Source organism: Cynocephalus volans, chromosome 2, assembly GCF_027409185.1.
Source record: "Cynocephalus volans isolate mCynVol1 chromosome 2, mCynVol1.pri, whole genome shotgun sequence".
In the NCBI taxonomy this organism is placed as follows: domain Eukaryota; kingdom Metazoa; phylum Chordata; class Mammalia; order Dermoptera; family Cynocephalidae; genus Cynocephalus; species Cynocephalus volans.
Window position 1 is genome coordinate 185617236 of NC_084461.1, and position 18081 is coordinate 185635316.

At 44.7% G+C, this 18081-nt stretch overlaps 1 protein-coding gene across 1 annotated transcript in view; it reads right to left on the reverse strand.

Moving 5' to 3' along the window:
* Nucleotides 1-18081, reverse strand: part of DNAH10 (dynein axonemal heavy chain 10) — a 148161-nt gene that overhangs the window by 3851 nt on the left and 126229 nt on the right. Inside the window, exons 62-75 of the mRNA XM_063085892.1 lie at nt 17730-17877; nt 15703-15982; nt 14785-15014; nt 13535-13808; nt 7534-7638; nt 6970-7124; nt 6019-6173; nt 4765-4948; nt 3172-3372; nt 2218-2427; nt 1936-2031; nt 1043-1214; nt 449-580; nt 52-263 (exon numbers count right to left, since the gene is read on the reverse strand). Of these exons, the coding sequence (XP_062941962.1) occupies nt 52-263; nt 449-580; nt 1043-1214; nt 1936-2031; nt 2218-2427; nt 3172-3372; nt 4765-4948; nt 6019-6173; nt 6970-7124; nt 7534-7638; nt 13535-13808; nt 14785-15014; nt 15703-15982; nt 17730-17877 (2554 nt within the window). The remainder of the gene's footprint in view (nt 1-51; nt 264-448; nt 581-1042; nt 1215-1935; nt 2032-2217; nt 2428-3171; nt 3373-4764; nt 4949-6018; nt 6174-6969; nt 7125-7533; nt 7639-13534; nt 13809-14784; nt 15015-15702; nt 15983-17729; nt 17878-18081) is intronic.

An 18081-nucleotide genomic window follows, 5' to 3' on the forward strand; every position in this document is an offset into this window, starting at 1 on the left:
ATCTGATACAGTGCTACATCTGGCAGTAATGCACATTAGAAACATGCTCACCCTTTGAAGTTCAGCCAGAGACCTGGTCATCCGGATCACAAGCTTGTTGAAGCGTTCTAGCTCCTGCAAGAGCACCACTGCAGTGGGAGAGATTCCGACTCCGAGGTGCTTCCTGATCTGGTCCAAGTCAAAGACTCTGGGCATCTTGTTTTCTATGTCTTTGGCCACTTGGCCAATGTAATCATCACGGCTGATGCCACTGCTGGATTCCCCTGAAACCAGGACACATTTTAGAGAAAGCAGGGCACCTTGGTGAAGGTCTGAGGCATCCTGAGCCTTCTGGTTCTTGGAAAGGCATCAACAATATGGGAAAGCTACAAGAACCGTCCAGTAGCACATCATGCTAACACCATAAGACCCTAATCAAATTAAAGAAATCCTCTAGAGCAGACTTTACCCGTCTGAGGTTGAAGCTCCAGCAGGTGAGCCCACATGTCTCGGGCCGCCTGCGTGTAATATCCAATCTCAGCATTGGAATGAAGACCAAACACCTCAGGGGTGTTGGCAAGTGGGAGGGCCTCGATGGCTTCTGTAATCACAGGGAACAGACAGAGGTGACGTCATCAAGCTGCCCTTGGTATCTAAGGGCCCACAGCCTCAAAATCCCCGGACAAGCAAGACTGACTTCCACTGCTTAGCAGCTGACATGTTTCCAAATAAAAATTCTACACTACTTTGCCCAATCCAGCTCTATATCTATCTTTTATGAAAATGGCTCAGTGAGCTTCCCCAGGGCCACTCTGCCCTTCCAGGTGGAATCTGATCTATTTACCATCATTCCAAGATGGGAAAACTGAACTCTATCAGCTTTAAGGAAGGGCCTGCCAGGCCACCTAATGGGCTTACCAGTCCATACCTGACCAGCCCAGGAGCCCCACTGGGAGACGGCCAGAGAGCTACCAAGACAACTGCAAAGAACAGAACTGATGACATTTATGATCTCCCTTAGAAAAAGCTTTAAAACTACTTCCTCATGTTCAAGAAATCTCACCCACAAATTTTTCCTTTACATCACCAACAGGGATTTTATAGTCCACTTCCTTGTTCCGGAAAAAGTGGAATGGCTGGAAAGTGTCAAAAATGAAGTCTCCCAGGTACTCATCCATGTAGATGGTCAGGATGCGACGATCGAAGCTGTCAATGGCCCGTCCTCCATACATGACCTGAAATCAGAGGAGGTGAGAGCCTATCATGTACACCCAGAACCCCGGGGCCAGAGGCCCGACCAGGATAAAGACCATGTTTGCCCTTGGTGAGACTCCTGCCACCTCACTGCTGGGCCACCCAAACCTGTTGACTGCATAACTGGAAGGGAGCTTACACACTGCGGCTCTGCTGACTCCCCAGGGGACAGAGCCCAAAGTAAGAAACAGCCTTCATGGGTACCAGGAGCCATTATGCAATTGGCAAAATCCCCCAAACATGTCTGATAAACAACAAAACAAAACCACCTAAGAAGCCAGCAGCCACTCCGTCTTTGGAATCGATGTCACTGTCTGAACCACGTGCAGATTAGCAGAGGAAGCTTTCCCACGAGCTCTGTAGAAAGCCGTGGCCTCCAGCAGTGACCTCTGTGCCCAACGGACATGAGGAAAGCTCCATCAGCATACCTAAAGCATAGCTAGGCAGGCTACCACTGACTCAGAGGTCAGTGAGCCCCGAGGCAATGAACCCAGCTCAGAGACCTCCGTGTAAATGGGGCTTGCTTAGGACAAAGACCGGCAATGAGCCGGGAGATTTTCACAGAGACTGAAGGGGACTTCAGCTGAAAGGGAGCAAGCACAAGAGGTGAGTACCCCTAGGGCTCAGAGGACAGCAAGGGCACCAGCCCACAGCCCTGCTGCAGCCCCCAGGGTAGCCGCGAGGCTCCCTAAGCACCCCTACCTCTCCAATTAGGTACTTGAGGCTGCCCCACGGGATCCTAGGGTCATGCTGCTGGAAGGCTTTCGTCAAGTATGTGTTCAGAATTTCCATGCAGACCTTAAAAGAAGAGGAACAGGCTTGGTTACACTAACATCTCCAAGATTGTTCACACCCTGACTGTCTCGTGAAAAGGCAGGCAGGAACAACTCTGCTGTCTTGAACTTGGAAGAAAGGGTGGGATGACAGAAGGCGACTAAGGAAGCGGTTTCCCCAGGGGGAGAAGGAGCTCGAAGGGATCCCGACCTGGAAGTCAGACTCGTTGAAGTCATAGTACACATTCCACCCGATCTTCCCAAACTTCCTTCTCTCCTGCACCACCGCGTGGAAAAACGCCAGCACATAGACCAGGGGCTTAAAGGCATGGTGCGGGCACTGCTCCAGCATTTCATGGGAGATCTTGAAGTAAGTTGCCCTCATGTTCAGTTTCAGCCCATTGGGCGGCTCTGTGACAACCTTCAGAAAAGAAGAAAAATCATGGCAGAAACCACAGACCCCCAGGGACCGCTTTGAAGGGGACGTGAATGTAGACTTCTTGGCTCTTCCTTCGTCCTTACATAAAGCCGTCTTTCCTACCCGCAACAGCAAAAGCCTCCTGTCCAGGGCCCAAGAGAAGATGTTAAAGAGCTAGATGTTGCTCTAGCTCTTACGCTTGCTCAGCGAGTGACCCTGAGAAGGTTCTTGAACCTCTCTCTGAATGTTAGGATCCTCAACTGCACAGTGAACAGAGTTAAGGCTTCCCTCCACCTGCCCCTGAGACAGAGAATGAAGAAAACCTTTCCAAAAGGATTCCCTGGGGAATAAACTAAATGAGACATGTAAGTCACTAGAAGTTTCTACACATAATCACCAGAATACTGCCGGCTATAAGTGGGCCTATCATTAGAGATACAGGGGAGGTTCGACAAACGTGAAGTAAGTGAAAACTAGCCTAGATATTTTTATGGACATGCGCCAAAGTGTAAAGACAGGGCTGGAGTCATAAACACCCAATTCAGTACAGTGGTTCCCACTGAAGAGAGAGGGAGAGAGGAGTTTGGGAAGGGGTGTCCATGAGGTTTCAACTGCACCCTAAGTTTCAGTTCTGGACACACACACACACACACACACACACACACACACACACACACACCACAGCAAAATGGTAGTCATCTTAAGAACTGGAATGCAGGTACATCAGTGTCTGTCCTAAAGCCAGACCTTTAAGGACTTCTGCAGAATCCCAATGGGGAAGCCCTTGGTGGGGTCCGTGGTAAGCCACAGCCGGAAGTCTGGGTGGGGCTTAGTGATCCTCTCCAGGGACTTCTCCAGATCTTTCAGCCACTTGACCAGGAGATGGCAGTTCTGCAACATCAGCCACTGCCCACGAGCCACCGCTGTCTCCAGCAGCTGCAGCGCCACCTGCACAGAGGAAAAGAGAAGAATTGGCGTCCCCAAGCCCCGCCAACCCCCCACTCTCCCGCAGACCCCCTCCAAGCCATAGAAAAGTGATGGCCCACTCCAGCAGAAGCCAAAAAAAAGCTGGTGATCCAGGAGCTCCAGTTGGAGCCTTCGAAGAAACAATCTTTTAGAGATCCTTCAGGCAATCTGGGTCTGTGAGAACTTGCTGCACGAGTTCAATATGGTGTGGGACAAAGCTTGCACGAAAAGCCCATGAGTGCGTGAGTGTCGTGGTCACACTCACGGGCTTTGCTGTGAACCGTCTGTGAGGCTCTGGGCAGAACCCTCTGCTGCTAGAAGCCCATCGTGAGATGAGGGTGGATACACCAACACTGGATCACCCAGTAGGCATGCCAAGGGCACCTATGTCCATGGGGTTGGTCACAAGCCCGGAACATGAGTGAACATTCTGCACTAAATGGCCTCCCCCAGCCCTAAGAGCTCCAGCTTCTGCCACAGTCACCCCTGCACCCTGACCACCCCGAAGCAGGGCCCGAAGAGACCAGCTAAAACCATCCAAGAGGTAGGTACTGTCCCGGCCATCTTGAAATATTCAGGGCTCTAGGCATGGAAAACAATCACAATGTCCCTTCCTAAATGTAACTCAAAGTAAAAACAAGCTAAACACTCAAATACAACCTTGATTTTCAAAATATCTTAAAACTTCCATGAGTGCGGACATTAAAATAGCTTCTTTGAGTTTGGTGGTTTGAGACAGCTGGCTCTGCCCATCTGGTGCCCTTGGGCTGCCTACTGCGCAATCTGCCCTCAGCGTCTCCACCCTCGTCTCAGGGATGGCTTCCAGCAGCAGAGGGTCTGCCCAGAGCCTCACAGTTCACAGCAAAGCCCGTATGTGTGGCCACCACACTCACTCACTGGCTTTTCCTGCAAGCTTTGTCCCACATTGTACTGAACTTGTGTAGCAAGTTCTCAAAGGTGCAACATGGTTCAGAGAAAGCCCACTGGCCCAGAAGGATCAGCAGTTGCAGATCTGTACCACAGTTCTGTCCTGCGTGGTCCTGGGCTTAGCCTCTCTCCACCCATTTCCTTGGCCATGCAACTGGGCACTGATAGTCCTAATGCACAACGGGGTGTTGCAGGGACTGAGGGAGATCACAGGTGGGTGTGAAAGAGTTCTGAAAACAGCAGAGCACCGTGATCACATGAGGGTGTGGAAGCAGGACTATTGTTCATCTTGTCATCTTTCTATCCTTTGGTGACTGCTCCGTAGATCAGAGAGGCATCCAATTCATATGTGGAATGGCACTCTTAGCCTAAAACCAGGCCACCTCATTCCCAGCAGAAGCCAGGACCCCACCTGAGCGTAGTTAGTCCCTTCCAATAACAAATTACCTTTTCTTGGCCTTGACCCATGGCAAGGAATTTGAGGCGGTTTCCTCCAAAACCAGTTCGCTCGGCTAATTTCATAAGATCACTGGCGGGGTCAGAGCCAGGACTCAGGATAAACACGATGGGTGAGTTTGGAGTGCTCTGCTCAAAAATGGTTTCGAAGCTGATCATCGGGGGCTGCACGTACCTGATGAAAGAAACACAATCAGAAAACTCCCCAGGAAGACAGCTCCAGGCCTGGGCTGGCCCACCTCATCAGTGCTGTCTCCTCCCAGTAGCCAGAACCTTCTGACTCGTCCTCGGCCATAGCTCTTTGCACAATCTTCCTTCTTTCAGAATCCAGTTTGTACAAGTCTCCCACTCCAGATGGCAAACCTCTGAATGACAGGACCCCTCTGTGTCCCTCTGGCACACATGGTACATGAGTGTTGGGCTCATATACTGGTACTGAGCTGAGTACCTCGGCTCATACTCCGGGCAGACATACCCTTGACAGAAAACCCAGATGTTCCCCATTGACAGCTCTACAGGCATGTCCTGAATGGCCTTCGAGTTTCGTTTTTCTTTTTTATTAGTTGCCAACACATAAAGATTAGGAGATATCAAGTAAAAGCCTGAATTTCTAGTTTCTTTCAAACAGTCAGAAGACCTAGCCACTCTGGGTCCCCATTGCCAGCTGGTATCAGTCAGCAGGCACTGAGGGCTGCTGCCTACGTGGACCAGGACCCCACCAAGCCTCATTCATTCGTTCCTACTGCCTGCTGGCCATGAAGGTGCATCTAAGCTTGCAACCCCAAGTTTTCTGTCTGTCTTCACGCTCAGTGCTAGAGCTACATTGTCCAATATGGTGGCCACTAGGCACATGTGGCTACTGAACACTTGAAATGTGGCTGGTCCAATTTGAGGACTTAATACCAAAAAAAAGCACAAAAAATATCTCAATTATGTTTATATTGATTACATGTTGAAATGACCATATTTTAATATTCACCTAAATAAAATATGCTATTAAAATTAATTTCACCTGTTTCTTTTCTAATATGTCTACTAGAAAATTTCAAATTACCTATGTGGCTCACATTGAATTCATCTTGAATAGTGCTGTTCTAGAGTGGCTGTCAAATACCGCTCAAAGATAGGGCTGTGACAGTTCTCTCCAGAGTTGGCCAACTACTACTTTCTCTAAGTCCCAGTGGAGATGACATTAGATATTCTTCCCCACAGAAAAGCCCAAATAAATGAAAATGACACACTTACTTCTCTCCCATGGTTACAGTCACATAGTCCGTCACTGCCCGATATACCCGATCCACACGGAAACAACGCAAAATAAGCAACTTCTGGAAAGGGGTGATTTTGTCATCATAACCCAAGGGGAATGGAAACTGCTCAAGTGAATCCAGGTCATACCACTGGGGAAAGCAAAGAACACTCATGTGGTGTCAACTCAGAAGTGACACAGACCCTCATTTTTATGTGAAGGTGCCAAAAGCTACTGTAAAGGTATGAGAATCTATGGATATGTAAACTCAAGGTTACTTCTGGTCAGATCTGTCATTTTCTACCCCAGAAAACTATAAACTTCAGAAAGGGAGGGACTTAGTCTTATTCATTGTTGAGTCCCCAGAGCCCATCAAGGGACATGGTACATGATAGATACTCAGTAAATATTTCTGGGGAGGATGGATAGATGGGCAGATGGATGGACAGATAGATGGATGGATGGATGGATGGATGGGCGGATGGATGGATGGATGGGCAGATGGATGGACAGATGGATGGATGGACGGATAGATAGATGGGCAGATGGATGGACAGATGGATGGATGGATGGAAGGATGGGCAGATAGATGGATGAATGGGCAGATGGATGGATGGATGGATGGATGCATGCATGCATGGATGCATGGATGGATGGATGGAAGGATGGGCAGATGGATGGATGAATGGGCAGATGAATGGATGGATGGATGGATGGGTGGATGGGCAGATGCATAGCTGGGTGGACAGATAGATGGAGAGTTCTCCTACACAGCTAGCTGAATTGGACAAAGAATTCCACCCAAGGAGTTAGAGGGCATTAATTACATCCCGAATGAGTTACTCAGAGGAATATCTTGTCATACCCAAGGGTTTGGGCCACAGTTTAACTGCGGAAATTGTTGACATGTAAGGAAGAAGAGGAGGAGGAAGAGAAAATGAGCTCACCTCCTGCCAGACAGTCTGATGGTTCTCAACATCATCAGGAAGGTTCCCAAAGGTGTCTGAAAACATTTCTGATAAAAGAATGATATCTTCCCATCCCTGGTCGGACAACCAAGCACAGGGTCTTTTTCGTCTGCTTTTCTCCAGAGAAATGTTTCCTAATCACAACAGAAGAGAGGTAAACAGCCACTGTGCTGCCAACACCAAGCAAGCAGCTCAGTACTTCAACTTCTTTCATTTTTGGGAAAAAGTCCACTTCCCAACAAGGAGACTGGGAAGAGAAGGGGGCACATGCTTGCCCTTGTTACTGCTCGTGACCCCAATCAGGCAGCTCAGTGTGGCTTCCAGCCTCAGGGAAGCCCTTATGCAAAGGTTGGCTGCTCTGAGTCAAACCAGAACCATTGCTGAGGCTGAAATTTTCAACTGAAATATTTAAAAAAGCATTGCTGTTGGAAGACACATTTTAAGGAGAATTTTTATTGTTCCTTGTTTTAATGAACAAACTTATATACATGTACATTGTGGGACAAGGAAGTTGGCGAGAATGAAACTAGGCAAATTCATTACCTTTTAAAAAGAAATCTAATTCTTCCTGGGGGACTCTCCCTTCTGCTTGCTCTATCTTGATAGTCATATTAAAAGAAAAGAGTAGCTTGTGCCTCTCAAACAACCCTGTAGGGAAACACCAGATGAGTATTGATTTTTTTAAATTTTTATTTTAAAAACTGAGTTTCTTATGCACAATGTGCTTAAATTTAAGAGAAGTGAAATGAAACACACAAACTGCATGGCTGCATTTATCCCTCTTTGCACCTAATGTCCATGAATATCTAAGTGCAAGACAGATGGGCTCAACTTACAGGTCATGCCCAAGTGCAGTCTGCAGTGGCATTCACTTGTATGCAACCGACACGGTCATGTCTACAGGAGGTCATTAGCACACCCTCCTGGGAAGAGGAGAATGAAGGACAGTACAGTAGGAGTACAGAGCCAGCTTCTCAACAAAGTGCTGGTTGTTTGCCTGACTCAGAGTGTGAGTACTTATCTGTTACAGTCTAGGAGAAGTGCCAGAAAACTTTCTGTAAATATCTCCAGCTTTGAAAGCTAGATGGTCTTTGTCAAAACTACTCAACTCTGCCATTATAGTGCAAAAGCAGCCGTAGACAATACGTATGCAAATGGGTATGGCAGTGTTCCAATAAAACTTTATTTACAAAAGCAGCAGTGGGCCAGATTTGGACTGCTAGTGGTGGGTTTGCCAATCTCTATTGTAGAGGAAGCACACTCCATCAACAGAGTCTTTATTGAGGGACACAGAATACTGGATTTCTTCTTTCTTTTTTTTAACAGAAGAAATGTGTTCCTGGAAAAAAATGTGTAAATCAAAATTTGTGATTTGAATTCTAGTTTGTATGTATTAGGAGGATTGGCTACTTAAGTCAGCCCTATAGGAACGATAGCTTTCCTGCCCAACTGTTACGGGCTGAATTACATACCCCCAAAACTTCGTATGTTGAAACCCTAAACCCCAGTACCTCAGAATATGACTGTGTTTGGAGATAGGGTCTTTAAATGAAGAGATGATTAAGTTGAAATGAGTCCATTAGGGTGGGCCCTAATCCAATCTCACTAGTGTCCTTCTAAGAAGAGGAAATTTGTACACACAGAAAAACACCAGGCATGCGCATACACAGAAGAAAGACTGTGAGGACAAAGTAAAAAGACAGCCAAGCCAAGGAGAGAGGACTCAGAAGAAACCAAATCTACCAAAATCTTGATCTTGGACTTCCAGTCTCCAGAACTATGAGTAAACAAATTCCTATTGTTTAAGCCACCCAGTCTGTGGCATTTTGTTATGGCAGTCCTACACCAACCTACTACAACCACCACCAGTGTCATATGAAATATTGTTGTCAGTACAGTGTCTTTCCTACAGATGACTGAGAGGGGGACACAGGTGTGCCCTACCCATCCTCTACTTTCTAAGGTCACTATACAGGCTTCTGATTAAAAATGACCTTTCCGAGTTTACCCCAACTCCTTTCCAAAAACCTACTATAACGACACAAGATTTTTAAACATATAAACTCCAAGAAAATTGGAGAAAAGACAATAGCAACAAAGTTTTCAAGCTAAAGACAGATGGACAAGTGATAGCTGATTTAGCAGAGCTGAGAAAGTTGAATCTTACATCAGCAGGAGCCAAATCTGAAAAGCAAACCACAGAATTCCTAAAAATCTCAGGAAGTGGCAATAACAAATACTTCTGGAAGTGGGGTGAATATGGGCTAAAACAAAGGAAGATGGGTAGACAATTTGTTTCAGAAATAGGCTCCAGATCACCTCTCACATTCCATGCTGCTAGGCAACTGCCCTCCCCCACAAATATGAGCTTTGGAGAGGATAAAACAGGATCTATGGACAGAAGAACCCCAGGCATAGTTGAGGGGAAACCATACTGAAAAAATGGCTTTAAGTGCAAGTTTTCATAATGAATGTTGAAATCACCAGTCTTCTTTTTTCTCATGGATGCAGAATGCTGGCAGCCACGACAACATACTCAGGAAGAAGTTGAAGACTCTTCTTTAGGAAATCTTAAATCACATGAGAAAACTGACACCTGAGAGTTTCCCCAATGGCCACAGCCCAGCCAGATCACCCAGCGAAGCCCAACTTGACCAATCCCATCCATGCCGAGAACTTCCAAAGAGCTTTCTAGTCCTACTCTTAAATGTGAACAGATATCCAAGGATCACCAGACATTTGAGGAAAGTTTCTAACTGCAATATACAGGCCAAAACAAATAAATGGGGGGAGGGTAGAACTTATAGGAAATACAGACTATTCCATACAAGAAAAATTTAGAAAAGAAAGATCATAAAAGCCTTCTGAGAGCAAAGAGAAGATAGTCTATCTATGAAATATGAACAGAATGACTTTTTTAAAAAAAGAATATTAGTGTGACAAAGAGTTACTAGAAATTAAAAATATGATAGTGGAAATAAATTACTCATCAGAAGCATTAGAAGATAACCTCCTGAAACTTTTCCAGAAAACAGAGCAGCAAAGTAAAAAAAATGGAAAATATGAGCAAAAAGAAAATTAGAGAATCATCCAAGGAGGTCCAATGTCTAAATAATAGGAGCTCCAGAAAGAGAATATAGGGAAATTAGAGATAAGGAAACAAATAATTCACGAAAATTTTTCAGTACTGAAAGACATAAATTTACAGATTGAAATGGCCCACTGAGGGCAGACCACAGTGGATGAAAATAGGTGTAAACCAATCCAAATTATGAAATTTTAGGATATCTAAAATAAAGAGAAGACACTAAAAACTTATATAAAGGAGATAAAAAAGGGATTGCCAAAATAAGCATTAAACCACAAAGGAGGAAGACACAAGAACAGAAAACAGAAGATTCAACACAAGAGAAAGGTAAAGTGAATACCCAAGATGAAAATGAAGATAAGACACCAGAATGGAGAGTAATTGGTCCACCCTGAAATTGGTCATTTTTTTCCAGAATTTCCTGAATATATTTTGACTTCAGAACCATGTACATTTAATTAAAATTTTAAACTCTTAACAGTCAAAGGCAAAATGAAAAAATAACTGTGTATTAAGTTGGTGGCATAAACACACAGAGAGGAACTATTCTGAGTTATATAAAAACACAGTAATTTGATTGAACATCCCACTTGCAATTTTTATCTTTGGGGACAAAAAAAAGACATTTTGAACTGCTTTCAGTGATCATATTGGTGGCTGTTGTTTTGGTATTGTTATTATGAGACTATTTGTGTGTGTGTGTGTGTGTGTGTGTGTGTGTGTGTGCATGTGCGTGTGCGTGTGCATGTGTGTGTGTGTGTGTGATAAGCAAATGAGTTTATTGACGTAATAAAAAAGAAAAAAACAGCGTTTTTACATGAGGGAAGGAGATAGATACTGGTATATCATTGATGTGATTAAGTATAAATCCTTTAGTTCTAAATTTGAATTGGAATTGTCACTATGAACTCATGGTATATTTTTTTAATTTCTTAGCTCAGCCCACTGAAAAGGTATTGAGCACCCATAGCACTGAGATTTTGGTCTCCAAATAATATTTTGTGCTCAAAAGAACCAGGGTTCCTTGGACAAATGACTGATTCCAGGTCTGAGGCAAGTTATGTTCATGATGCCCCTGAAATACTTTGTCCTACCAGAAAGTAGGGAAACTGTCAAAGACTACAAATTGGGGCAAAGGACTCATAAGCCAACCTGAAAAGGCTCCAAATAGCCAAAGGTAGGATGATTTGAACATCAATAAGGACAATTACTGAAATGTACTGAAACATACCAAATACGTTTAAATCCATGAGTTCATAAGAATACAAAAAATAAAAATAAAAAAGGAGAAGAATACAGCATTTGACCTGCCTTTCCCATATGAACTATACCTCATGGTAACCAAATAGCTGATCAGAGCTAAGTTTCTCTTCATGAAACCATTTCAGCTAAGAAATGCAGAATGATTGCAAGAATTAGAATATTATTCTTCTGTAAGCCTTAATAAATAGGCAGATTTTTAAAATCCTTTTAATTGGCTGGTAACGTCACGCACAAAAAAGACTAGAAATTATGTGATTCCTGATGGAAATACCCTACACCACGTATGAAGTATTCTTACCAAAAACAGAACCCAAATCTGTTCAAGCTCTAACTTCATTACAAATTTGCAAGAAATAAAGGAGACAGAGGAACATATTTAACACATCATAGAGATGCAATCAGCAAAATTCAGACTATGGGAAATCATCCAAGACAATCAAGCAGGTTTCTCCCAAATAAATGTAAGGGGGAAAAAAGAGAGAGATTAAGTGACATATAACCAATTATAATGTATAGACCTTATTGGGATCCTGATTTAAGCAAATGTAAAAAATAGTTTATAAGGCAACTGGAAATACTCGAACACTAGATATATGGTGATATTAAGGAATTTTAAATTTTAGATATCGTAATGGCATTATGTCTAAGTTTTGAAAAAGAATCTTATATTTTAGAGTAGGGATGGGTAAATCACAGCCAGGTTTCAAATCCAGCCCACTGCCTGTTTTTGTAAATAAAGTTTGATTGGAATATAGCCATGCCCATTCATTTACATATCATCTATGGCTGCTTTTGTGCTATGATGGCAGAATTGAGTAGTTGTGATAGAAACCATATAGCCTTCAAAGCCTAAAATATTTATTATACGCCCTTTACAGAAAAGTTTGTTGACGCTTGTTTTACAAATACAAACTAAAATACAGTTGGCCCTCCATATCTGCAGTTTACACATCCTCGGATACAACCAATTGTGGATCAAAAATATTTAAAAAAAAAAAAATAACAATACAACAATAAAATAATACAAATAAAAAACAATACAGTATAACTACTTACATTGCATTTACATTGTATTAGGTATAAATAATCTAGAGATGATTTAAAGTATACAGAAGGATGCATGTGGGTTATATGCAATAATACACCATTTTATATAAGAGCATCTGAAGGTTTTGGTATCTGCAAGGGGTCCTGAAACCAATCACCTGTGGATACTAAGGGATGACAGTATTTACAGATAAATGATTTAAATACAAAGAAAAATTTCAAAATAATCTGGCTGACAGGAAACTGTGTTGTGGTCTAAATTAACCCAGAGCTGATTATTGCTAGGTAATGGGTACATGGAAGATCATTATACTATCCTATTTTGTATATGTTTGAAATTTTCCATAATAAAAAGTGTTTAGAAATCAATGCTTTAGGGATTGAAAAACAATGCAGCCATTATGGAAAACAGTTTGGCAGTTCCTCAAAAAGCTTATATAGAGTTACCATATGACCTAGCAATTCCACTCCTAGATAGTTAAAAACATATGTTCACATAAAAACCTGTACCTTAATGTTCATAGCAGCATTATTCATAATAGCCAAAAACAAGAAACAACCCAAATGCCCAGCTCTTCACGAGATAAACAAAATGTGGTCTGTCCACACAATGTAATATTACGCAGCCACAAAAAGGAATGAAGCACTGACACACAGTTCAACATGGATGAACCTTGAAAACATGATGCTAAGTTAAAGAAGCCAGGCATGAAACGTCTCGTACTGTGTGATTCCATGCATAGGAAATGTTCAGAACAGGTAAATCTGTAGAGACAGAAAGTAGATCAGTGGTTGGCAGGGGCTGGGGAAGGGGACATAGCGAGTGACTGCTAATGGTCCAGGGTTTTGTTTTGGGGCTGTTGGAAATGTTCTGGAACTAGATGGTGGTGATGATTGTACAACTCTGTGAATACACTACAAATCATGGATTTGTGTATCTTTTAAGGAGGGAAATTATGGAATGCGAATTACATCTCAATAAAGCTACTATTTTAAAAACCCGTACTCTAAACATTCCTCTTATAAAGAGAATAGTCACATTTCTGCCATTTGGTAAGTTTTCATTTTCAAAGATCATTTCCTTAAGGCCGCATCATACACACCGAGACACGCACATTGGTTCTAATCAGTGCGAAAAGTGCTCACCTGTGCAACCATAGTTATAGATGTTGAAGGTCAACGTGTCCATGATGTTCCTTAACCGCTTCATGAGAATGGAATCAGGCAGTGACTTCTTGAGTGACAGTCCAAAGACCTCTAAGAAGGCGATCAGGGAGTACTGGTACATGGAGTTGACAAGGGCCATCTCGGACAGCACGAAGAACAGGATGGCCCCCCTCCTGGCAGCCGGCCGGTAGCCGTCCCGCAGCCGGTCGATGTCCAAGGCTGTCTTCTCCGCTAGCTTGAGCTTCTCTGACACCTGAAGACAAGGCACAAATTACCCAGGAAGCAGGAAGATTTATGCCCACCATCAGGAAGACCTAGGAAATGGAAAGGGGCAGGAGCAGTGAGGGGACAGCCACGAGATTGTGCAACACTCCCAGAGTCTGGTGCAGATGGGGACCCAGGCACCCACCCTCTTGCGAGATGTGGTAGGTATCTGTGGCCTGACTCCCCTGTACCCATGCCCCCTTCTAGAACAGTCCCGGCTCTTACTTCTCTAAGTACCCCCCCACACACCCTTTTCATTCCATATGTGGGGCTCTGCCCCAACTTCAGGGGAGAAGGATGTGACCCAGGCCCAGCCAGTCCACGCCTAGCATCCTCAGGCCACAGGGACTGGTCTGGGTAGGCATGTGACTTAAGGGACTCTCAGGACCTTCCAGATAGGAACAGGAAAAGATTCTCACTTACTCCCTTGGATGTGAACCTGAGGGGACATGAGTCCAGACCCATCCTGTGACCACGAAGAGAAGTGGCAGAGAACGAAGCCAGCCCAGCAGAGCACCCAGCCCAGAAATGGAGAGAAACTGAGTCCTGATGGTACCTTTGGAGTCCTGGATCCAGCCCTGCCTGAAGCCATCCCTGGCCTTCTCTGCGTTCTAAGATGATAACTTCCCTTTTGACTTAAGCCAGGTAGGGTTGTGTTTCCTATCACTCTCAGTTGAAAGAGGCTGACCTGAGGCACAAAGGTCCCTGGGAACATCTTTAGGACTGTCCTTCCTATAGCACACCCCAGTGGAGGTGGCCTTTTCTCATCAGGAAAATCCTCAGGTGAATCAAGCCTGAGTCTGATGAGAGCACAGGTTAATGCCCCCTCAACCCTCATTTACCGTGAATGAGCCCCTGAGATCACAGAGTCCCCTTTCTCACTGAGCGAATGAGGAAATTGGCTCTCCAAGGGCATGTCCAGCCCCGCACCCCCATCCCAATGCATTTTCCCCTGCAGTTTATACCTCTGTGGCTTTGGATTTGGTGTCCTCCAGCGTCTGCACCAGTTCCACGTTGTCCAGCATGTTCCCTGTGGAGGTCGCCAGTTCTCGAAGGAGGGAATCTTCCAGATCCTTCAGCAGGTTCTTGTTCTCACTCGTCTCCTGGATGAGATGCTCCCTCTGCTCTTCCAGCTCCCTCCTCTCATAGGCCACCAGCACACTCAGCAGCTGGTCCTCGAGGCCCTTCAGCGTGACTGTGGGGGGACAGCGAGTGGCCTTCACTGCCTGTGTTCCCCCTACAGGCTGGGCACCGTGTCTTCCCACCTACACAGCTGTGACTGGCATAAGCTCAGAGTGGGTCTAAGCCAGCATTTCAGGAGCACAGAGACTCACTTCCTACCAAAATCACTCTAAAGCAACAAAGTGGAAAACATCAGACAGCACAATGGTGACATTGCTATACAGAGTGGTGGACAAAAAGGACAAAGAGGCACTAATAAAATCCAGGCCCCCCACACACCCAGTTCAAAGTACATCCAAATCAAATTAAGCTCTTTAAATAGCTGTATGACCACCTTAGAAAATGTGAGACATGGCTTCTGATTCCTATCAGAATTCAACTGAGAGGAAAAGGAAAAGTCCAAAACTATAACATATATTTAAATACATAAACATAGAATGACCTCCTGCCCCAGCAGACAGAGGTCTCAGCCCACACCAGTGTGAACGCACAGCCTCACGGCCCAGACTCAGTGCACCTAAGACACATAGCTCATTGCCTTCCAAAGGCCCCCAAGCCTTCTTAGTCGAGTTGTTTAATCATTAAAAGCTAACCAGTTAAGACATGAAAGAATGATCTAGGGTCCCTGAGTGAAATGACGTCCCATGAAAGCCTTGGCAACCCCCTTGATTTGCACCTGAGCTTCCGTACATACTTCTTACCAGTATAATTGATGACCATAGCCTTCCCAAACACTGATGGGGTATATCTGGGATTGGCCAGCTTGGTGTTTAGATACAGTCTGAAATTTGAGTCATAGTCAACTTCCTTGTCTCCCAGCACGATAAACTGCCGTCCTTGGGAGACTTTTATATTTTTTTCTAAGAGGTTGTCAATCACAGGATCAATATATTCATCAACGTCATGGAAAAGGAAAGGAGTCCCATACTTTATGGACATCTCCAGCTGCTTGAGGAAGTCAGGGTCATTAAAGGAAGCAACCTAGAAGAGAGGGAAAGCAGATGCTGGACGTCAATGTATTTCATTGTGCCCTCAGCAAACACGAGGGATCTTCAAAAGTTCGTGGAAAGATTGGTATTTTAATTCTCTTTTTCCACAAACTTTTTGAAGTACGCTTGTACAGGGGGACCGTGAATTGGAAGTGGGGAGTAGATGTGTCAGGAATTTGAAGGGAACCAGAAGTGAAAAGATTGGAGAGAAAGAAGCAAGACGTGGAACCCACAGAAACCCAGAGATCCATGAGGCTCAGGCTCAGAGCAGCATCATGTAGAGAAAGCTCAGTCCAGGAGCCAAAAGTCATTGTGAGACAGTTTCATTACATCAGAAGACTTCAAGAATTTAAACACAGATCCACAATTTTGGTTGAATCCTCTTTCCTCTTTAGTTCACTTCCCTCCAACCTCATGACTGTTTTGATATCTCAACATACTCTCCAGCTAGTCCCAGCCCATAGGGTTTCCCTTTTCCCTTCCTCTCCAGCCTCTTTTACTATGTTGATCTACCTAGCCCCACACCCCATAAGCTAGACTCCTTCCTCTTTAAGAGATGGGATGGAGCTGGAATGGACCAGGGGACCAGGAGTAAGCTGGCAATTTCAGAACTCCCTGGCAGGCCAAGGGAAGAGGGAAGTCTAGGAACATTCCTGTAATAATGATATTTGTCCCACTATAGCCATTTATGAATTCTAGAGGCACATGTTCCCTTGACCTTGGAACTCAAATGGGTTTCCCCCAACAGCATGTAAATATCAAGAGGCAGGGAGCAGAAAAAATATGGAAAAGGTAAAACTGAAAATCACTAATTTGTTAATTAGTTCAGCAAAAAATGATTGGGCCCCAGCAATTCCACTCCTAGGTATATGCCCAAAAGAACTGAAAACATACATCCACATGACAGCATTATTTGTAATAGCCAAAAAGTAGAAACAACCCAAATGTTTATCACCTGATGGACAGATAAACTAAATGTCGTCTATCCATACAATGGGATATAATTCAACAATTAAAAAAAATGAAGTATGCATGCTACAAGATGGATGGACCTTAAAAACATCATGCTAAGTGACAGAAGCCAGACACAAAAGACCACATATTGTACGATTCCATTGATATAAAATGTCCACAGCAGGCAAATCCACAGAGATAGAAAATACACTTGTGATTGCCAGGGTCTCGGGGGGAGGGGGGAATGGAAGGATGGGGCGAGGTGGTGACAGCTAAGGGATACAGCATTTCTTTTCGAGGTTATAAAAATGTTCTAAAATTGGCCCCAGTAATTTGTTACACAACTCTGTAAATATACTAAACCACTGAATTTTATGTTCTAAATAGGTGAATTATATGGCATGTGAATTATATTTCAATCAAACTGCTACTCTCACCCTCCCACCCCCATATCCAGGGCCACCAAGCCCTGTACTTGTAGAGCGGACACAAAGATGAGAAAAACCTCACCTTCAGGTTGCTCACAGCCTGAAAGGGCGACCCACATGTCAAGAGGAGAGGACAATTCAAGGTGGTTGGTGCTGCCCTGGAGGACACAGGGGCTGGGTGAACAGAGGAGAGGGCGGGCTGCCATGGGGAGCCAGGGTGGTGGCGTTTCAACTGGGCCTTGCTGGAGGCACAGGGTTGCCAGGTGGAGGAGGTGGGAGGGGCCTTCTCAGGAAGCTGGACACTGTCCTGAGAATGGGCAGTGAGGGCAGAGGGGAGCAGGGTGGAGCTGGCCATACCCGCAAGTTGTTTTTCTCCTCTTTCCTCTTTATCCAGTTGAGGGCCTGCTGCTGGGGGTCAATGCAGAGGGGGAAGCGGCTGGCCCGGGTGGTGAGGATGCCATTCTGTACCGAGAGCTCATCAGGGGGCAGTCCCTGGGAGCCCCACCTGCAAGGGACAGCCATAGGGAAATGGATTTTTCTCACCAAGTTGTGAATTCAGGAATGAAGATGTAGGATCATCCTTCCAGAACAATCTACCACCCCCAAGGCTGCTCCAACCCTCCTTAGACTCTGGGGAGAACTCCGGGCTGGATTTGCAGCTCACCCTGCCATTTCTGTGCAGTCAAGCCAGTTGTACCCCTTACCAAGC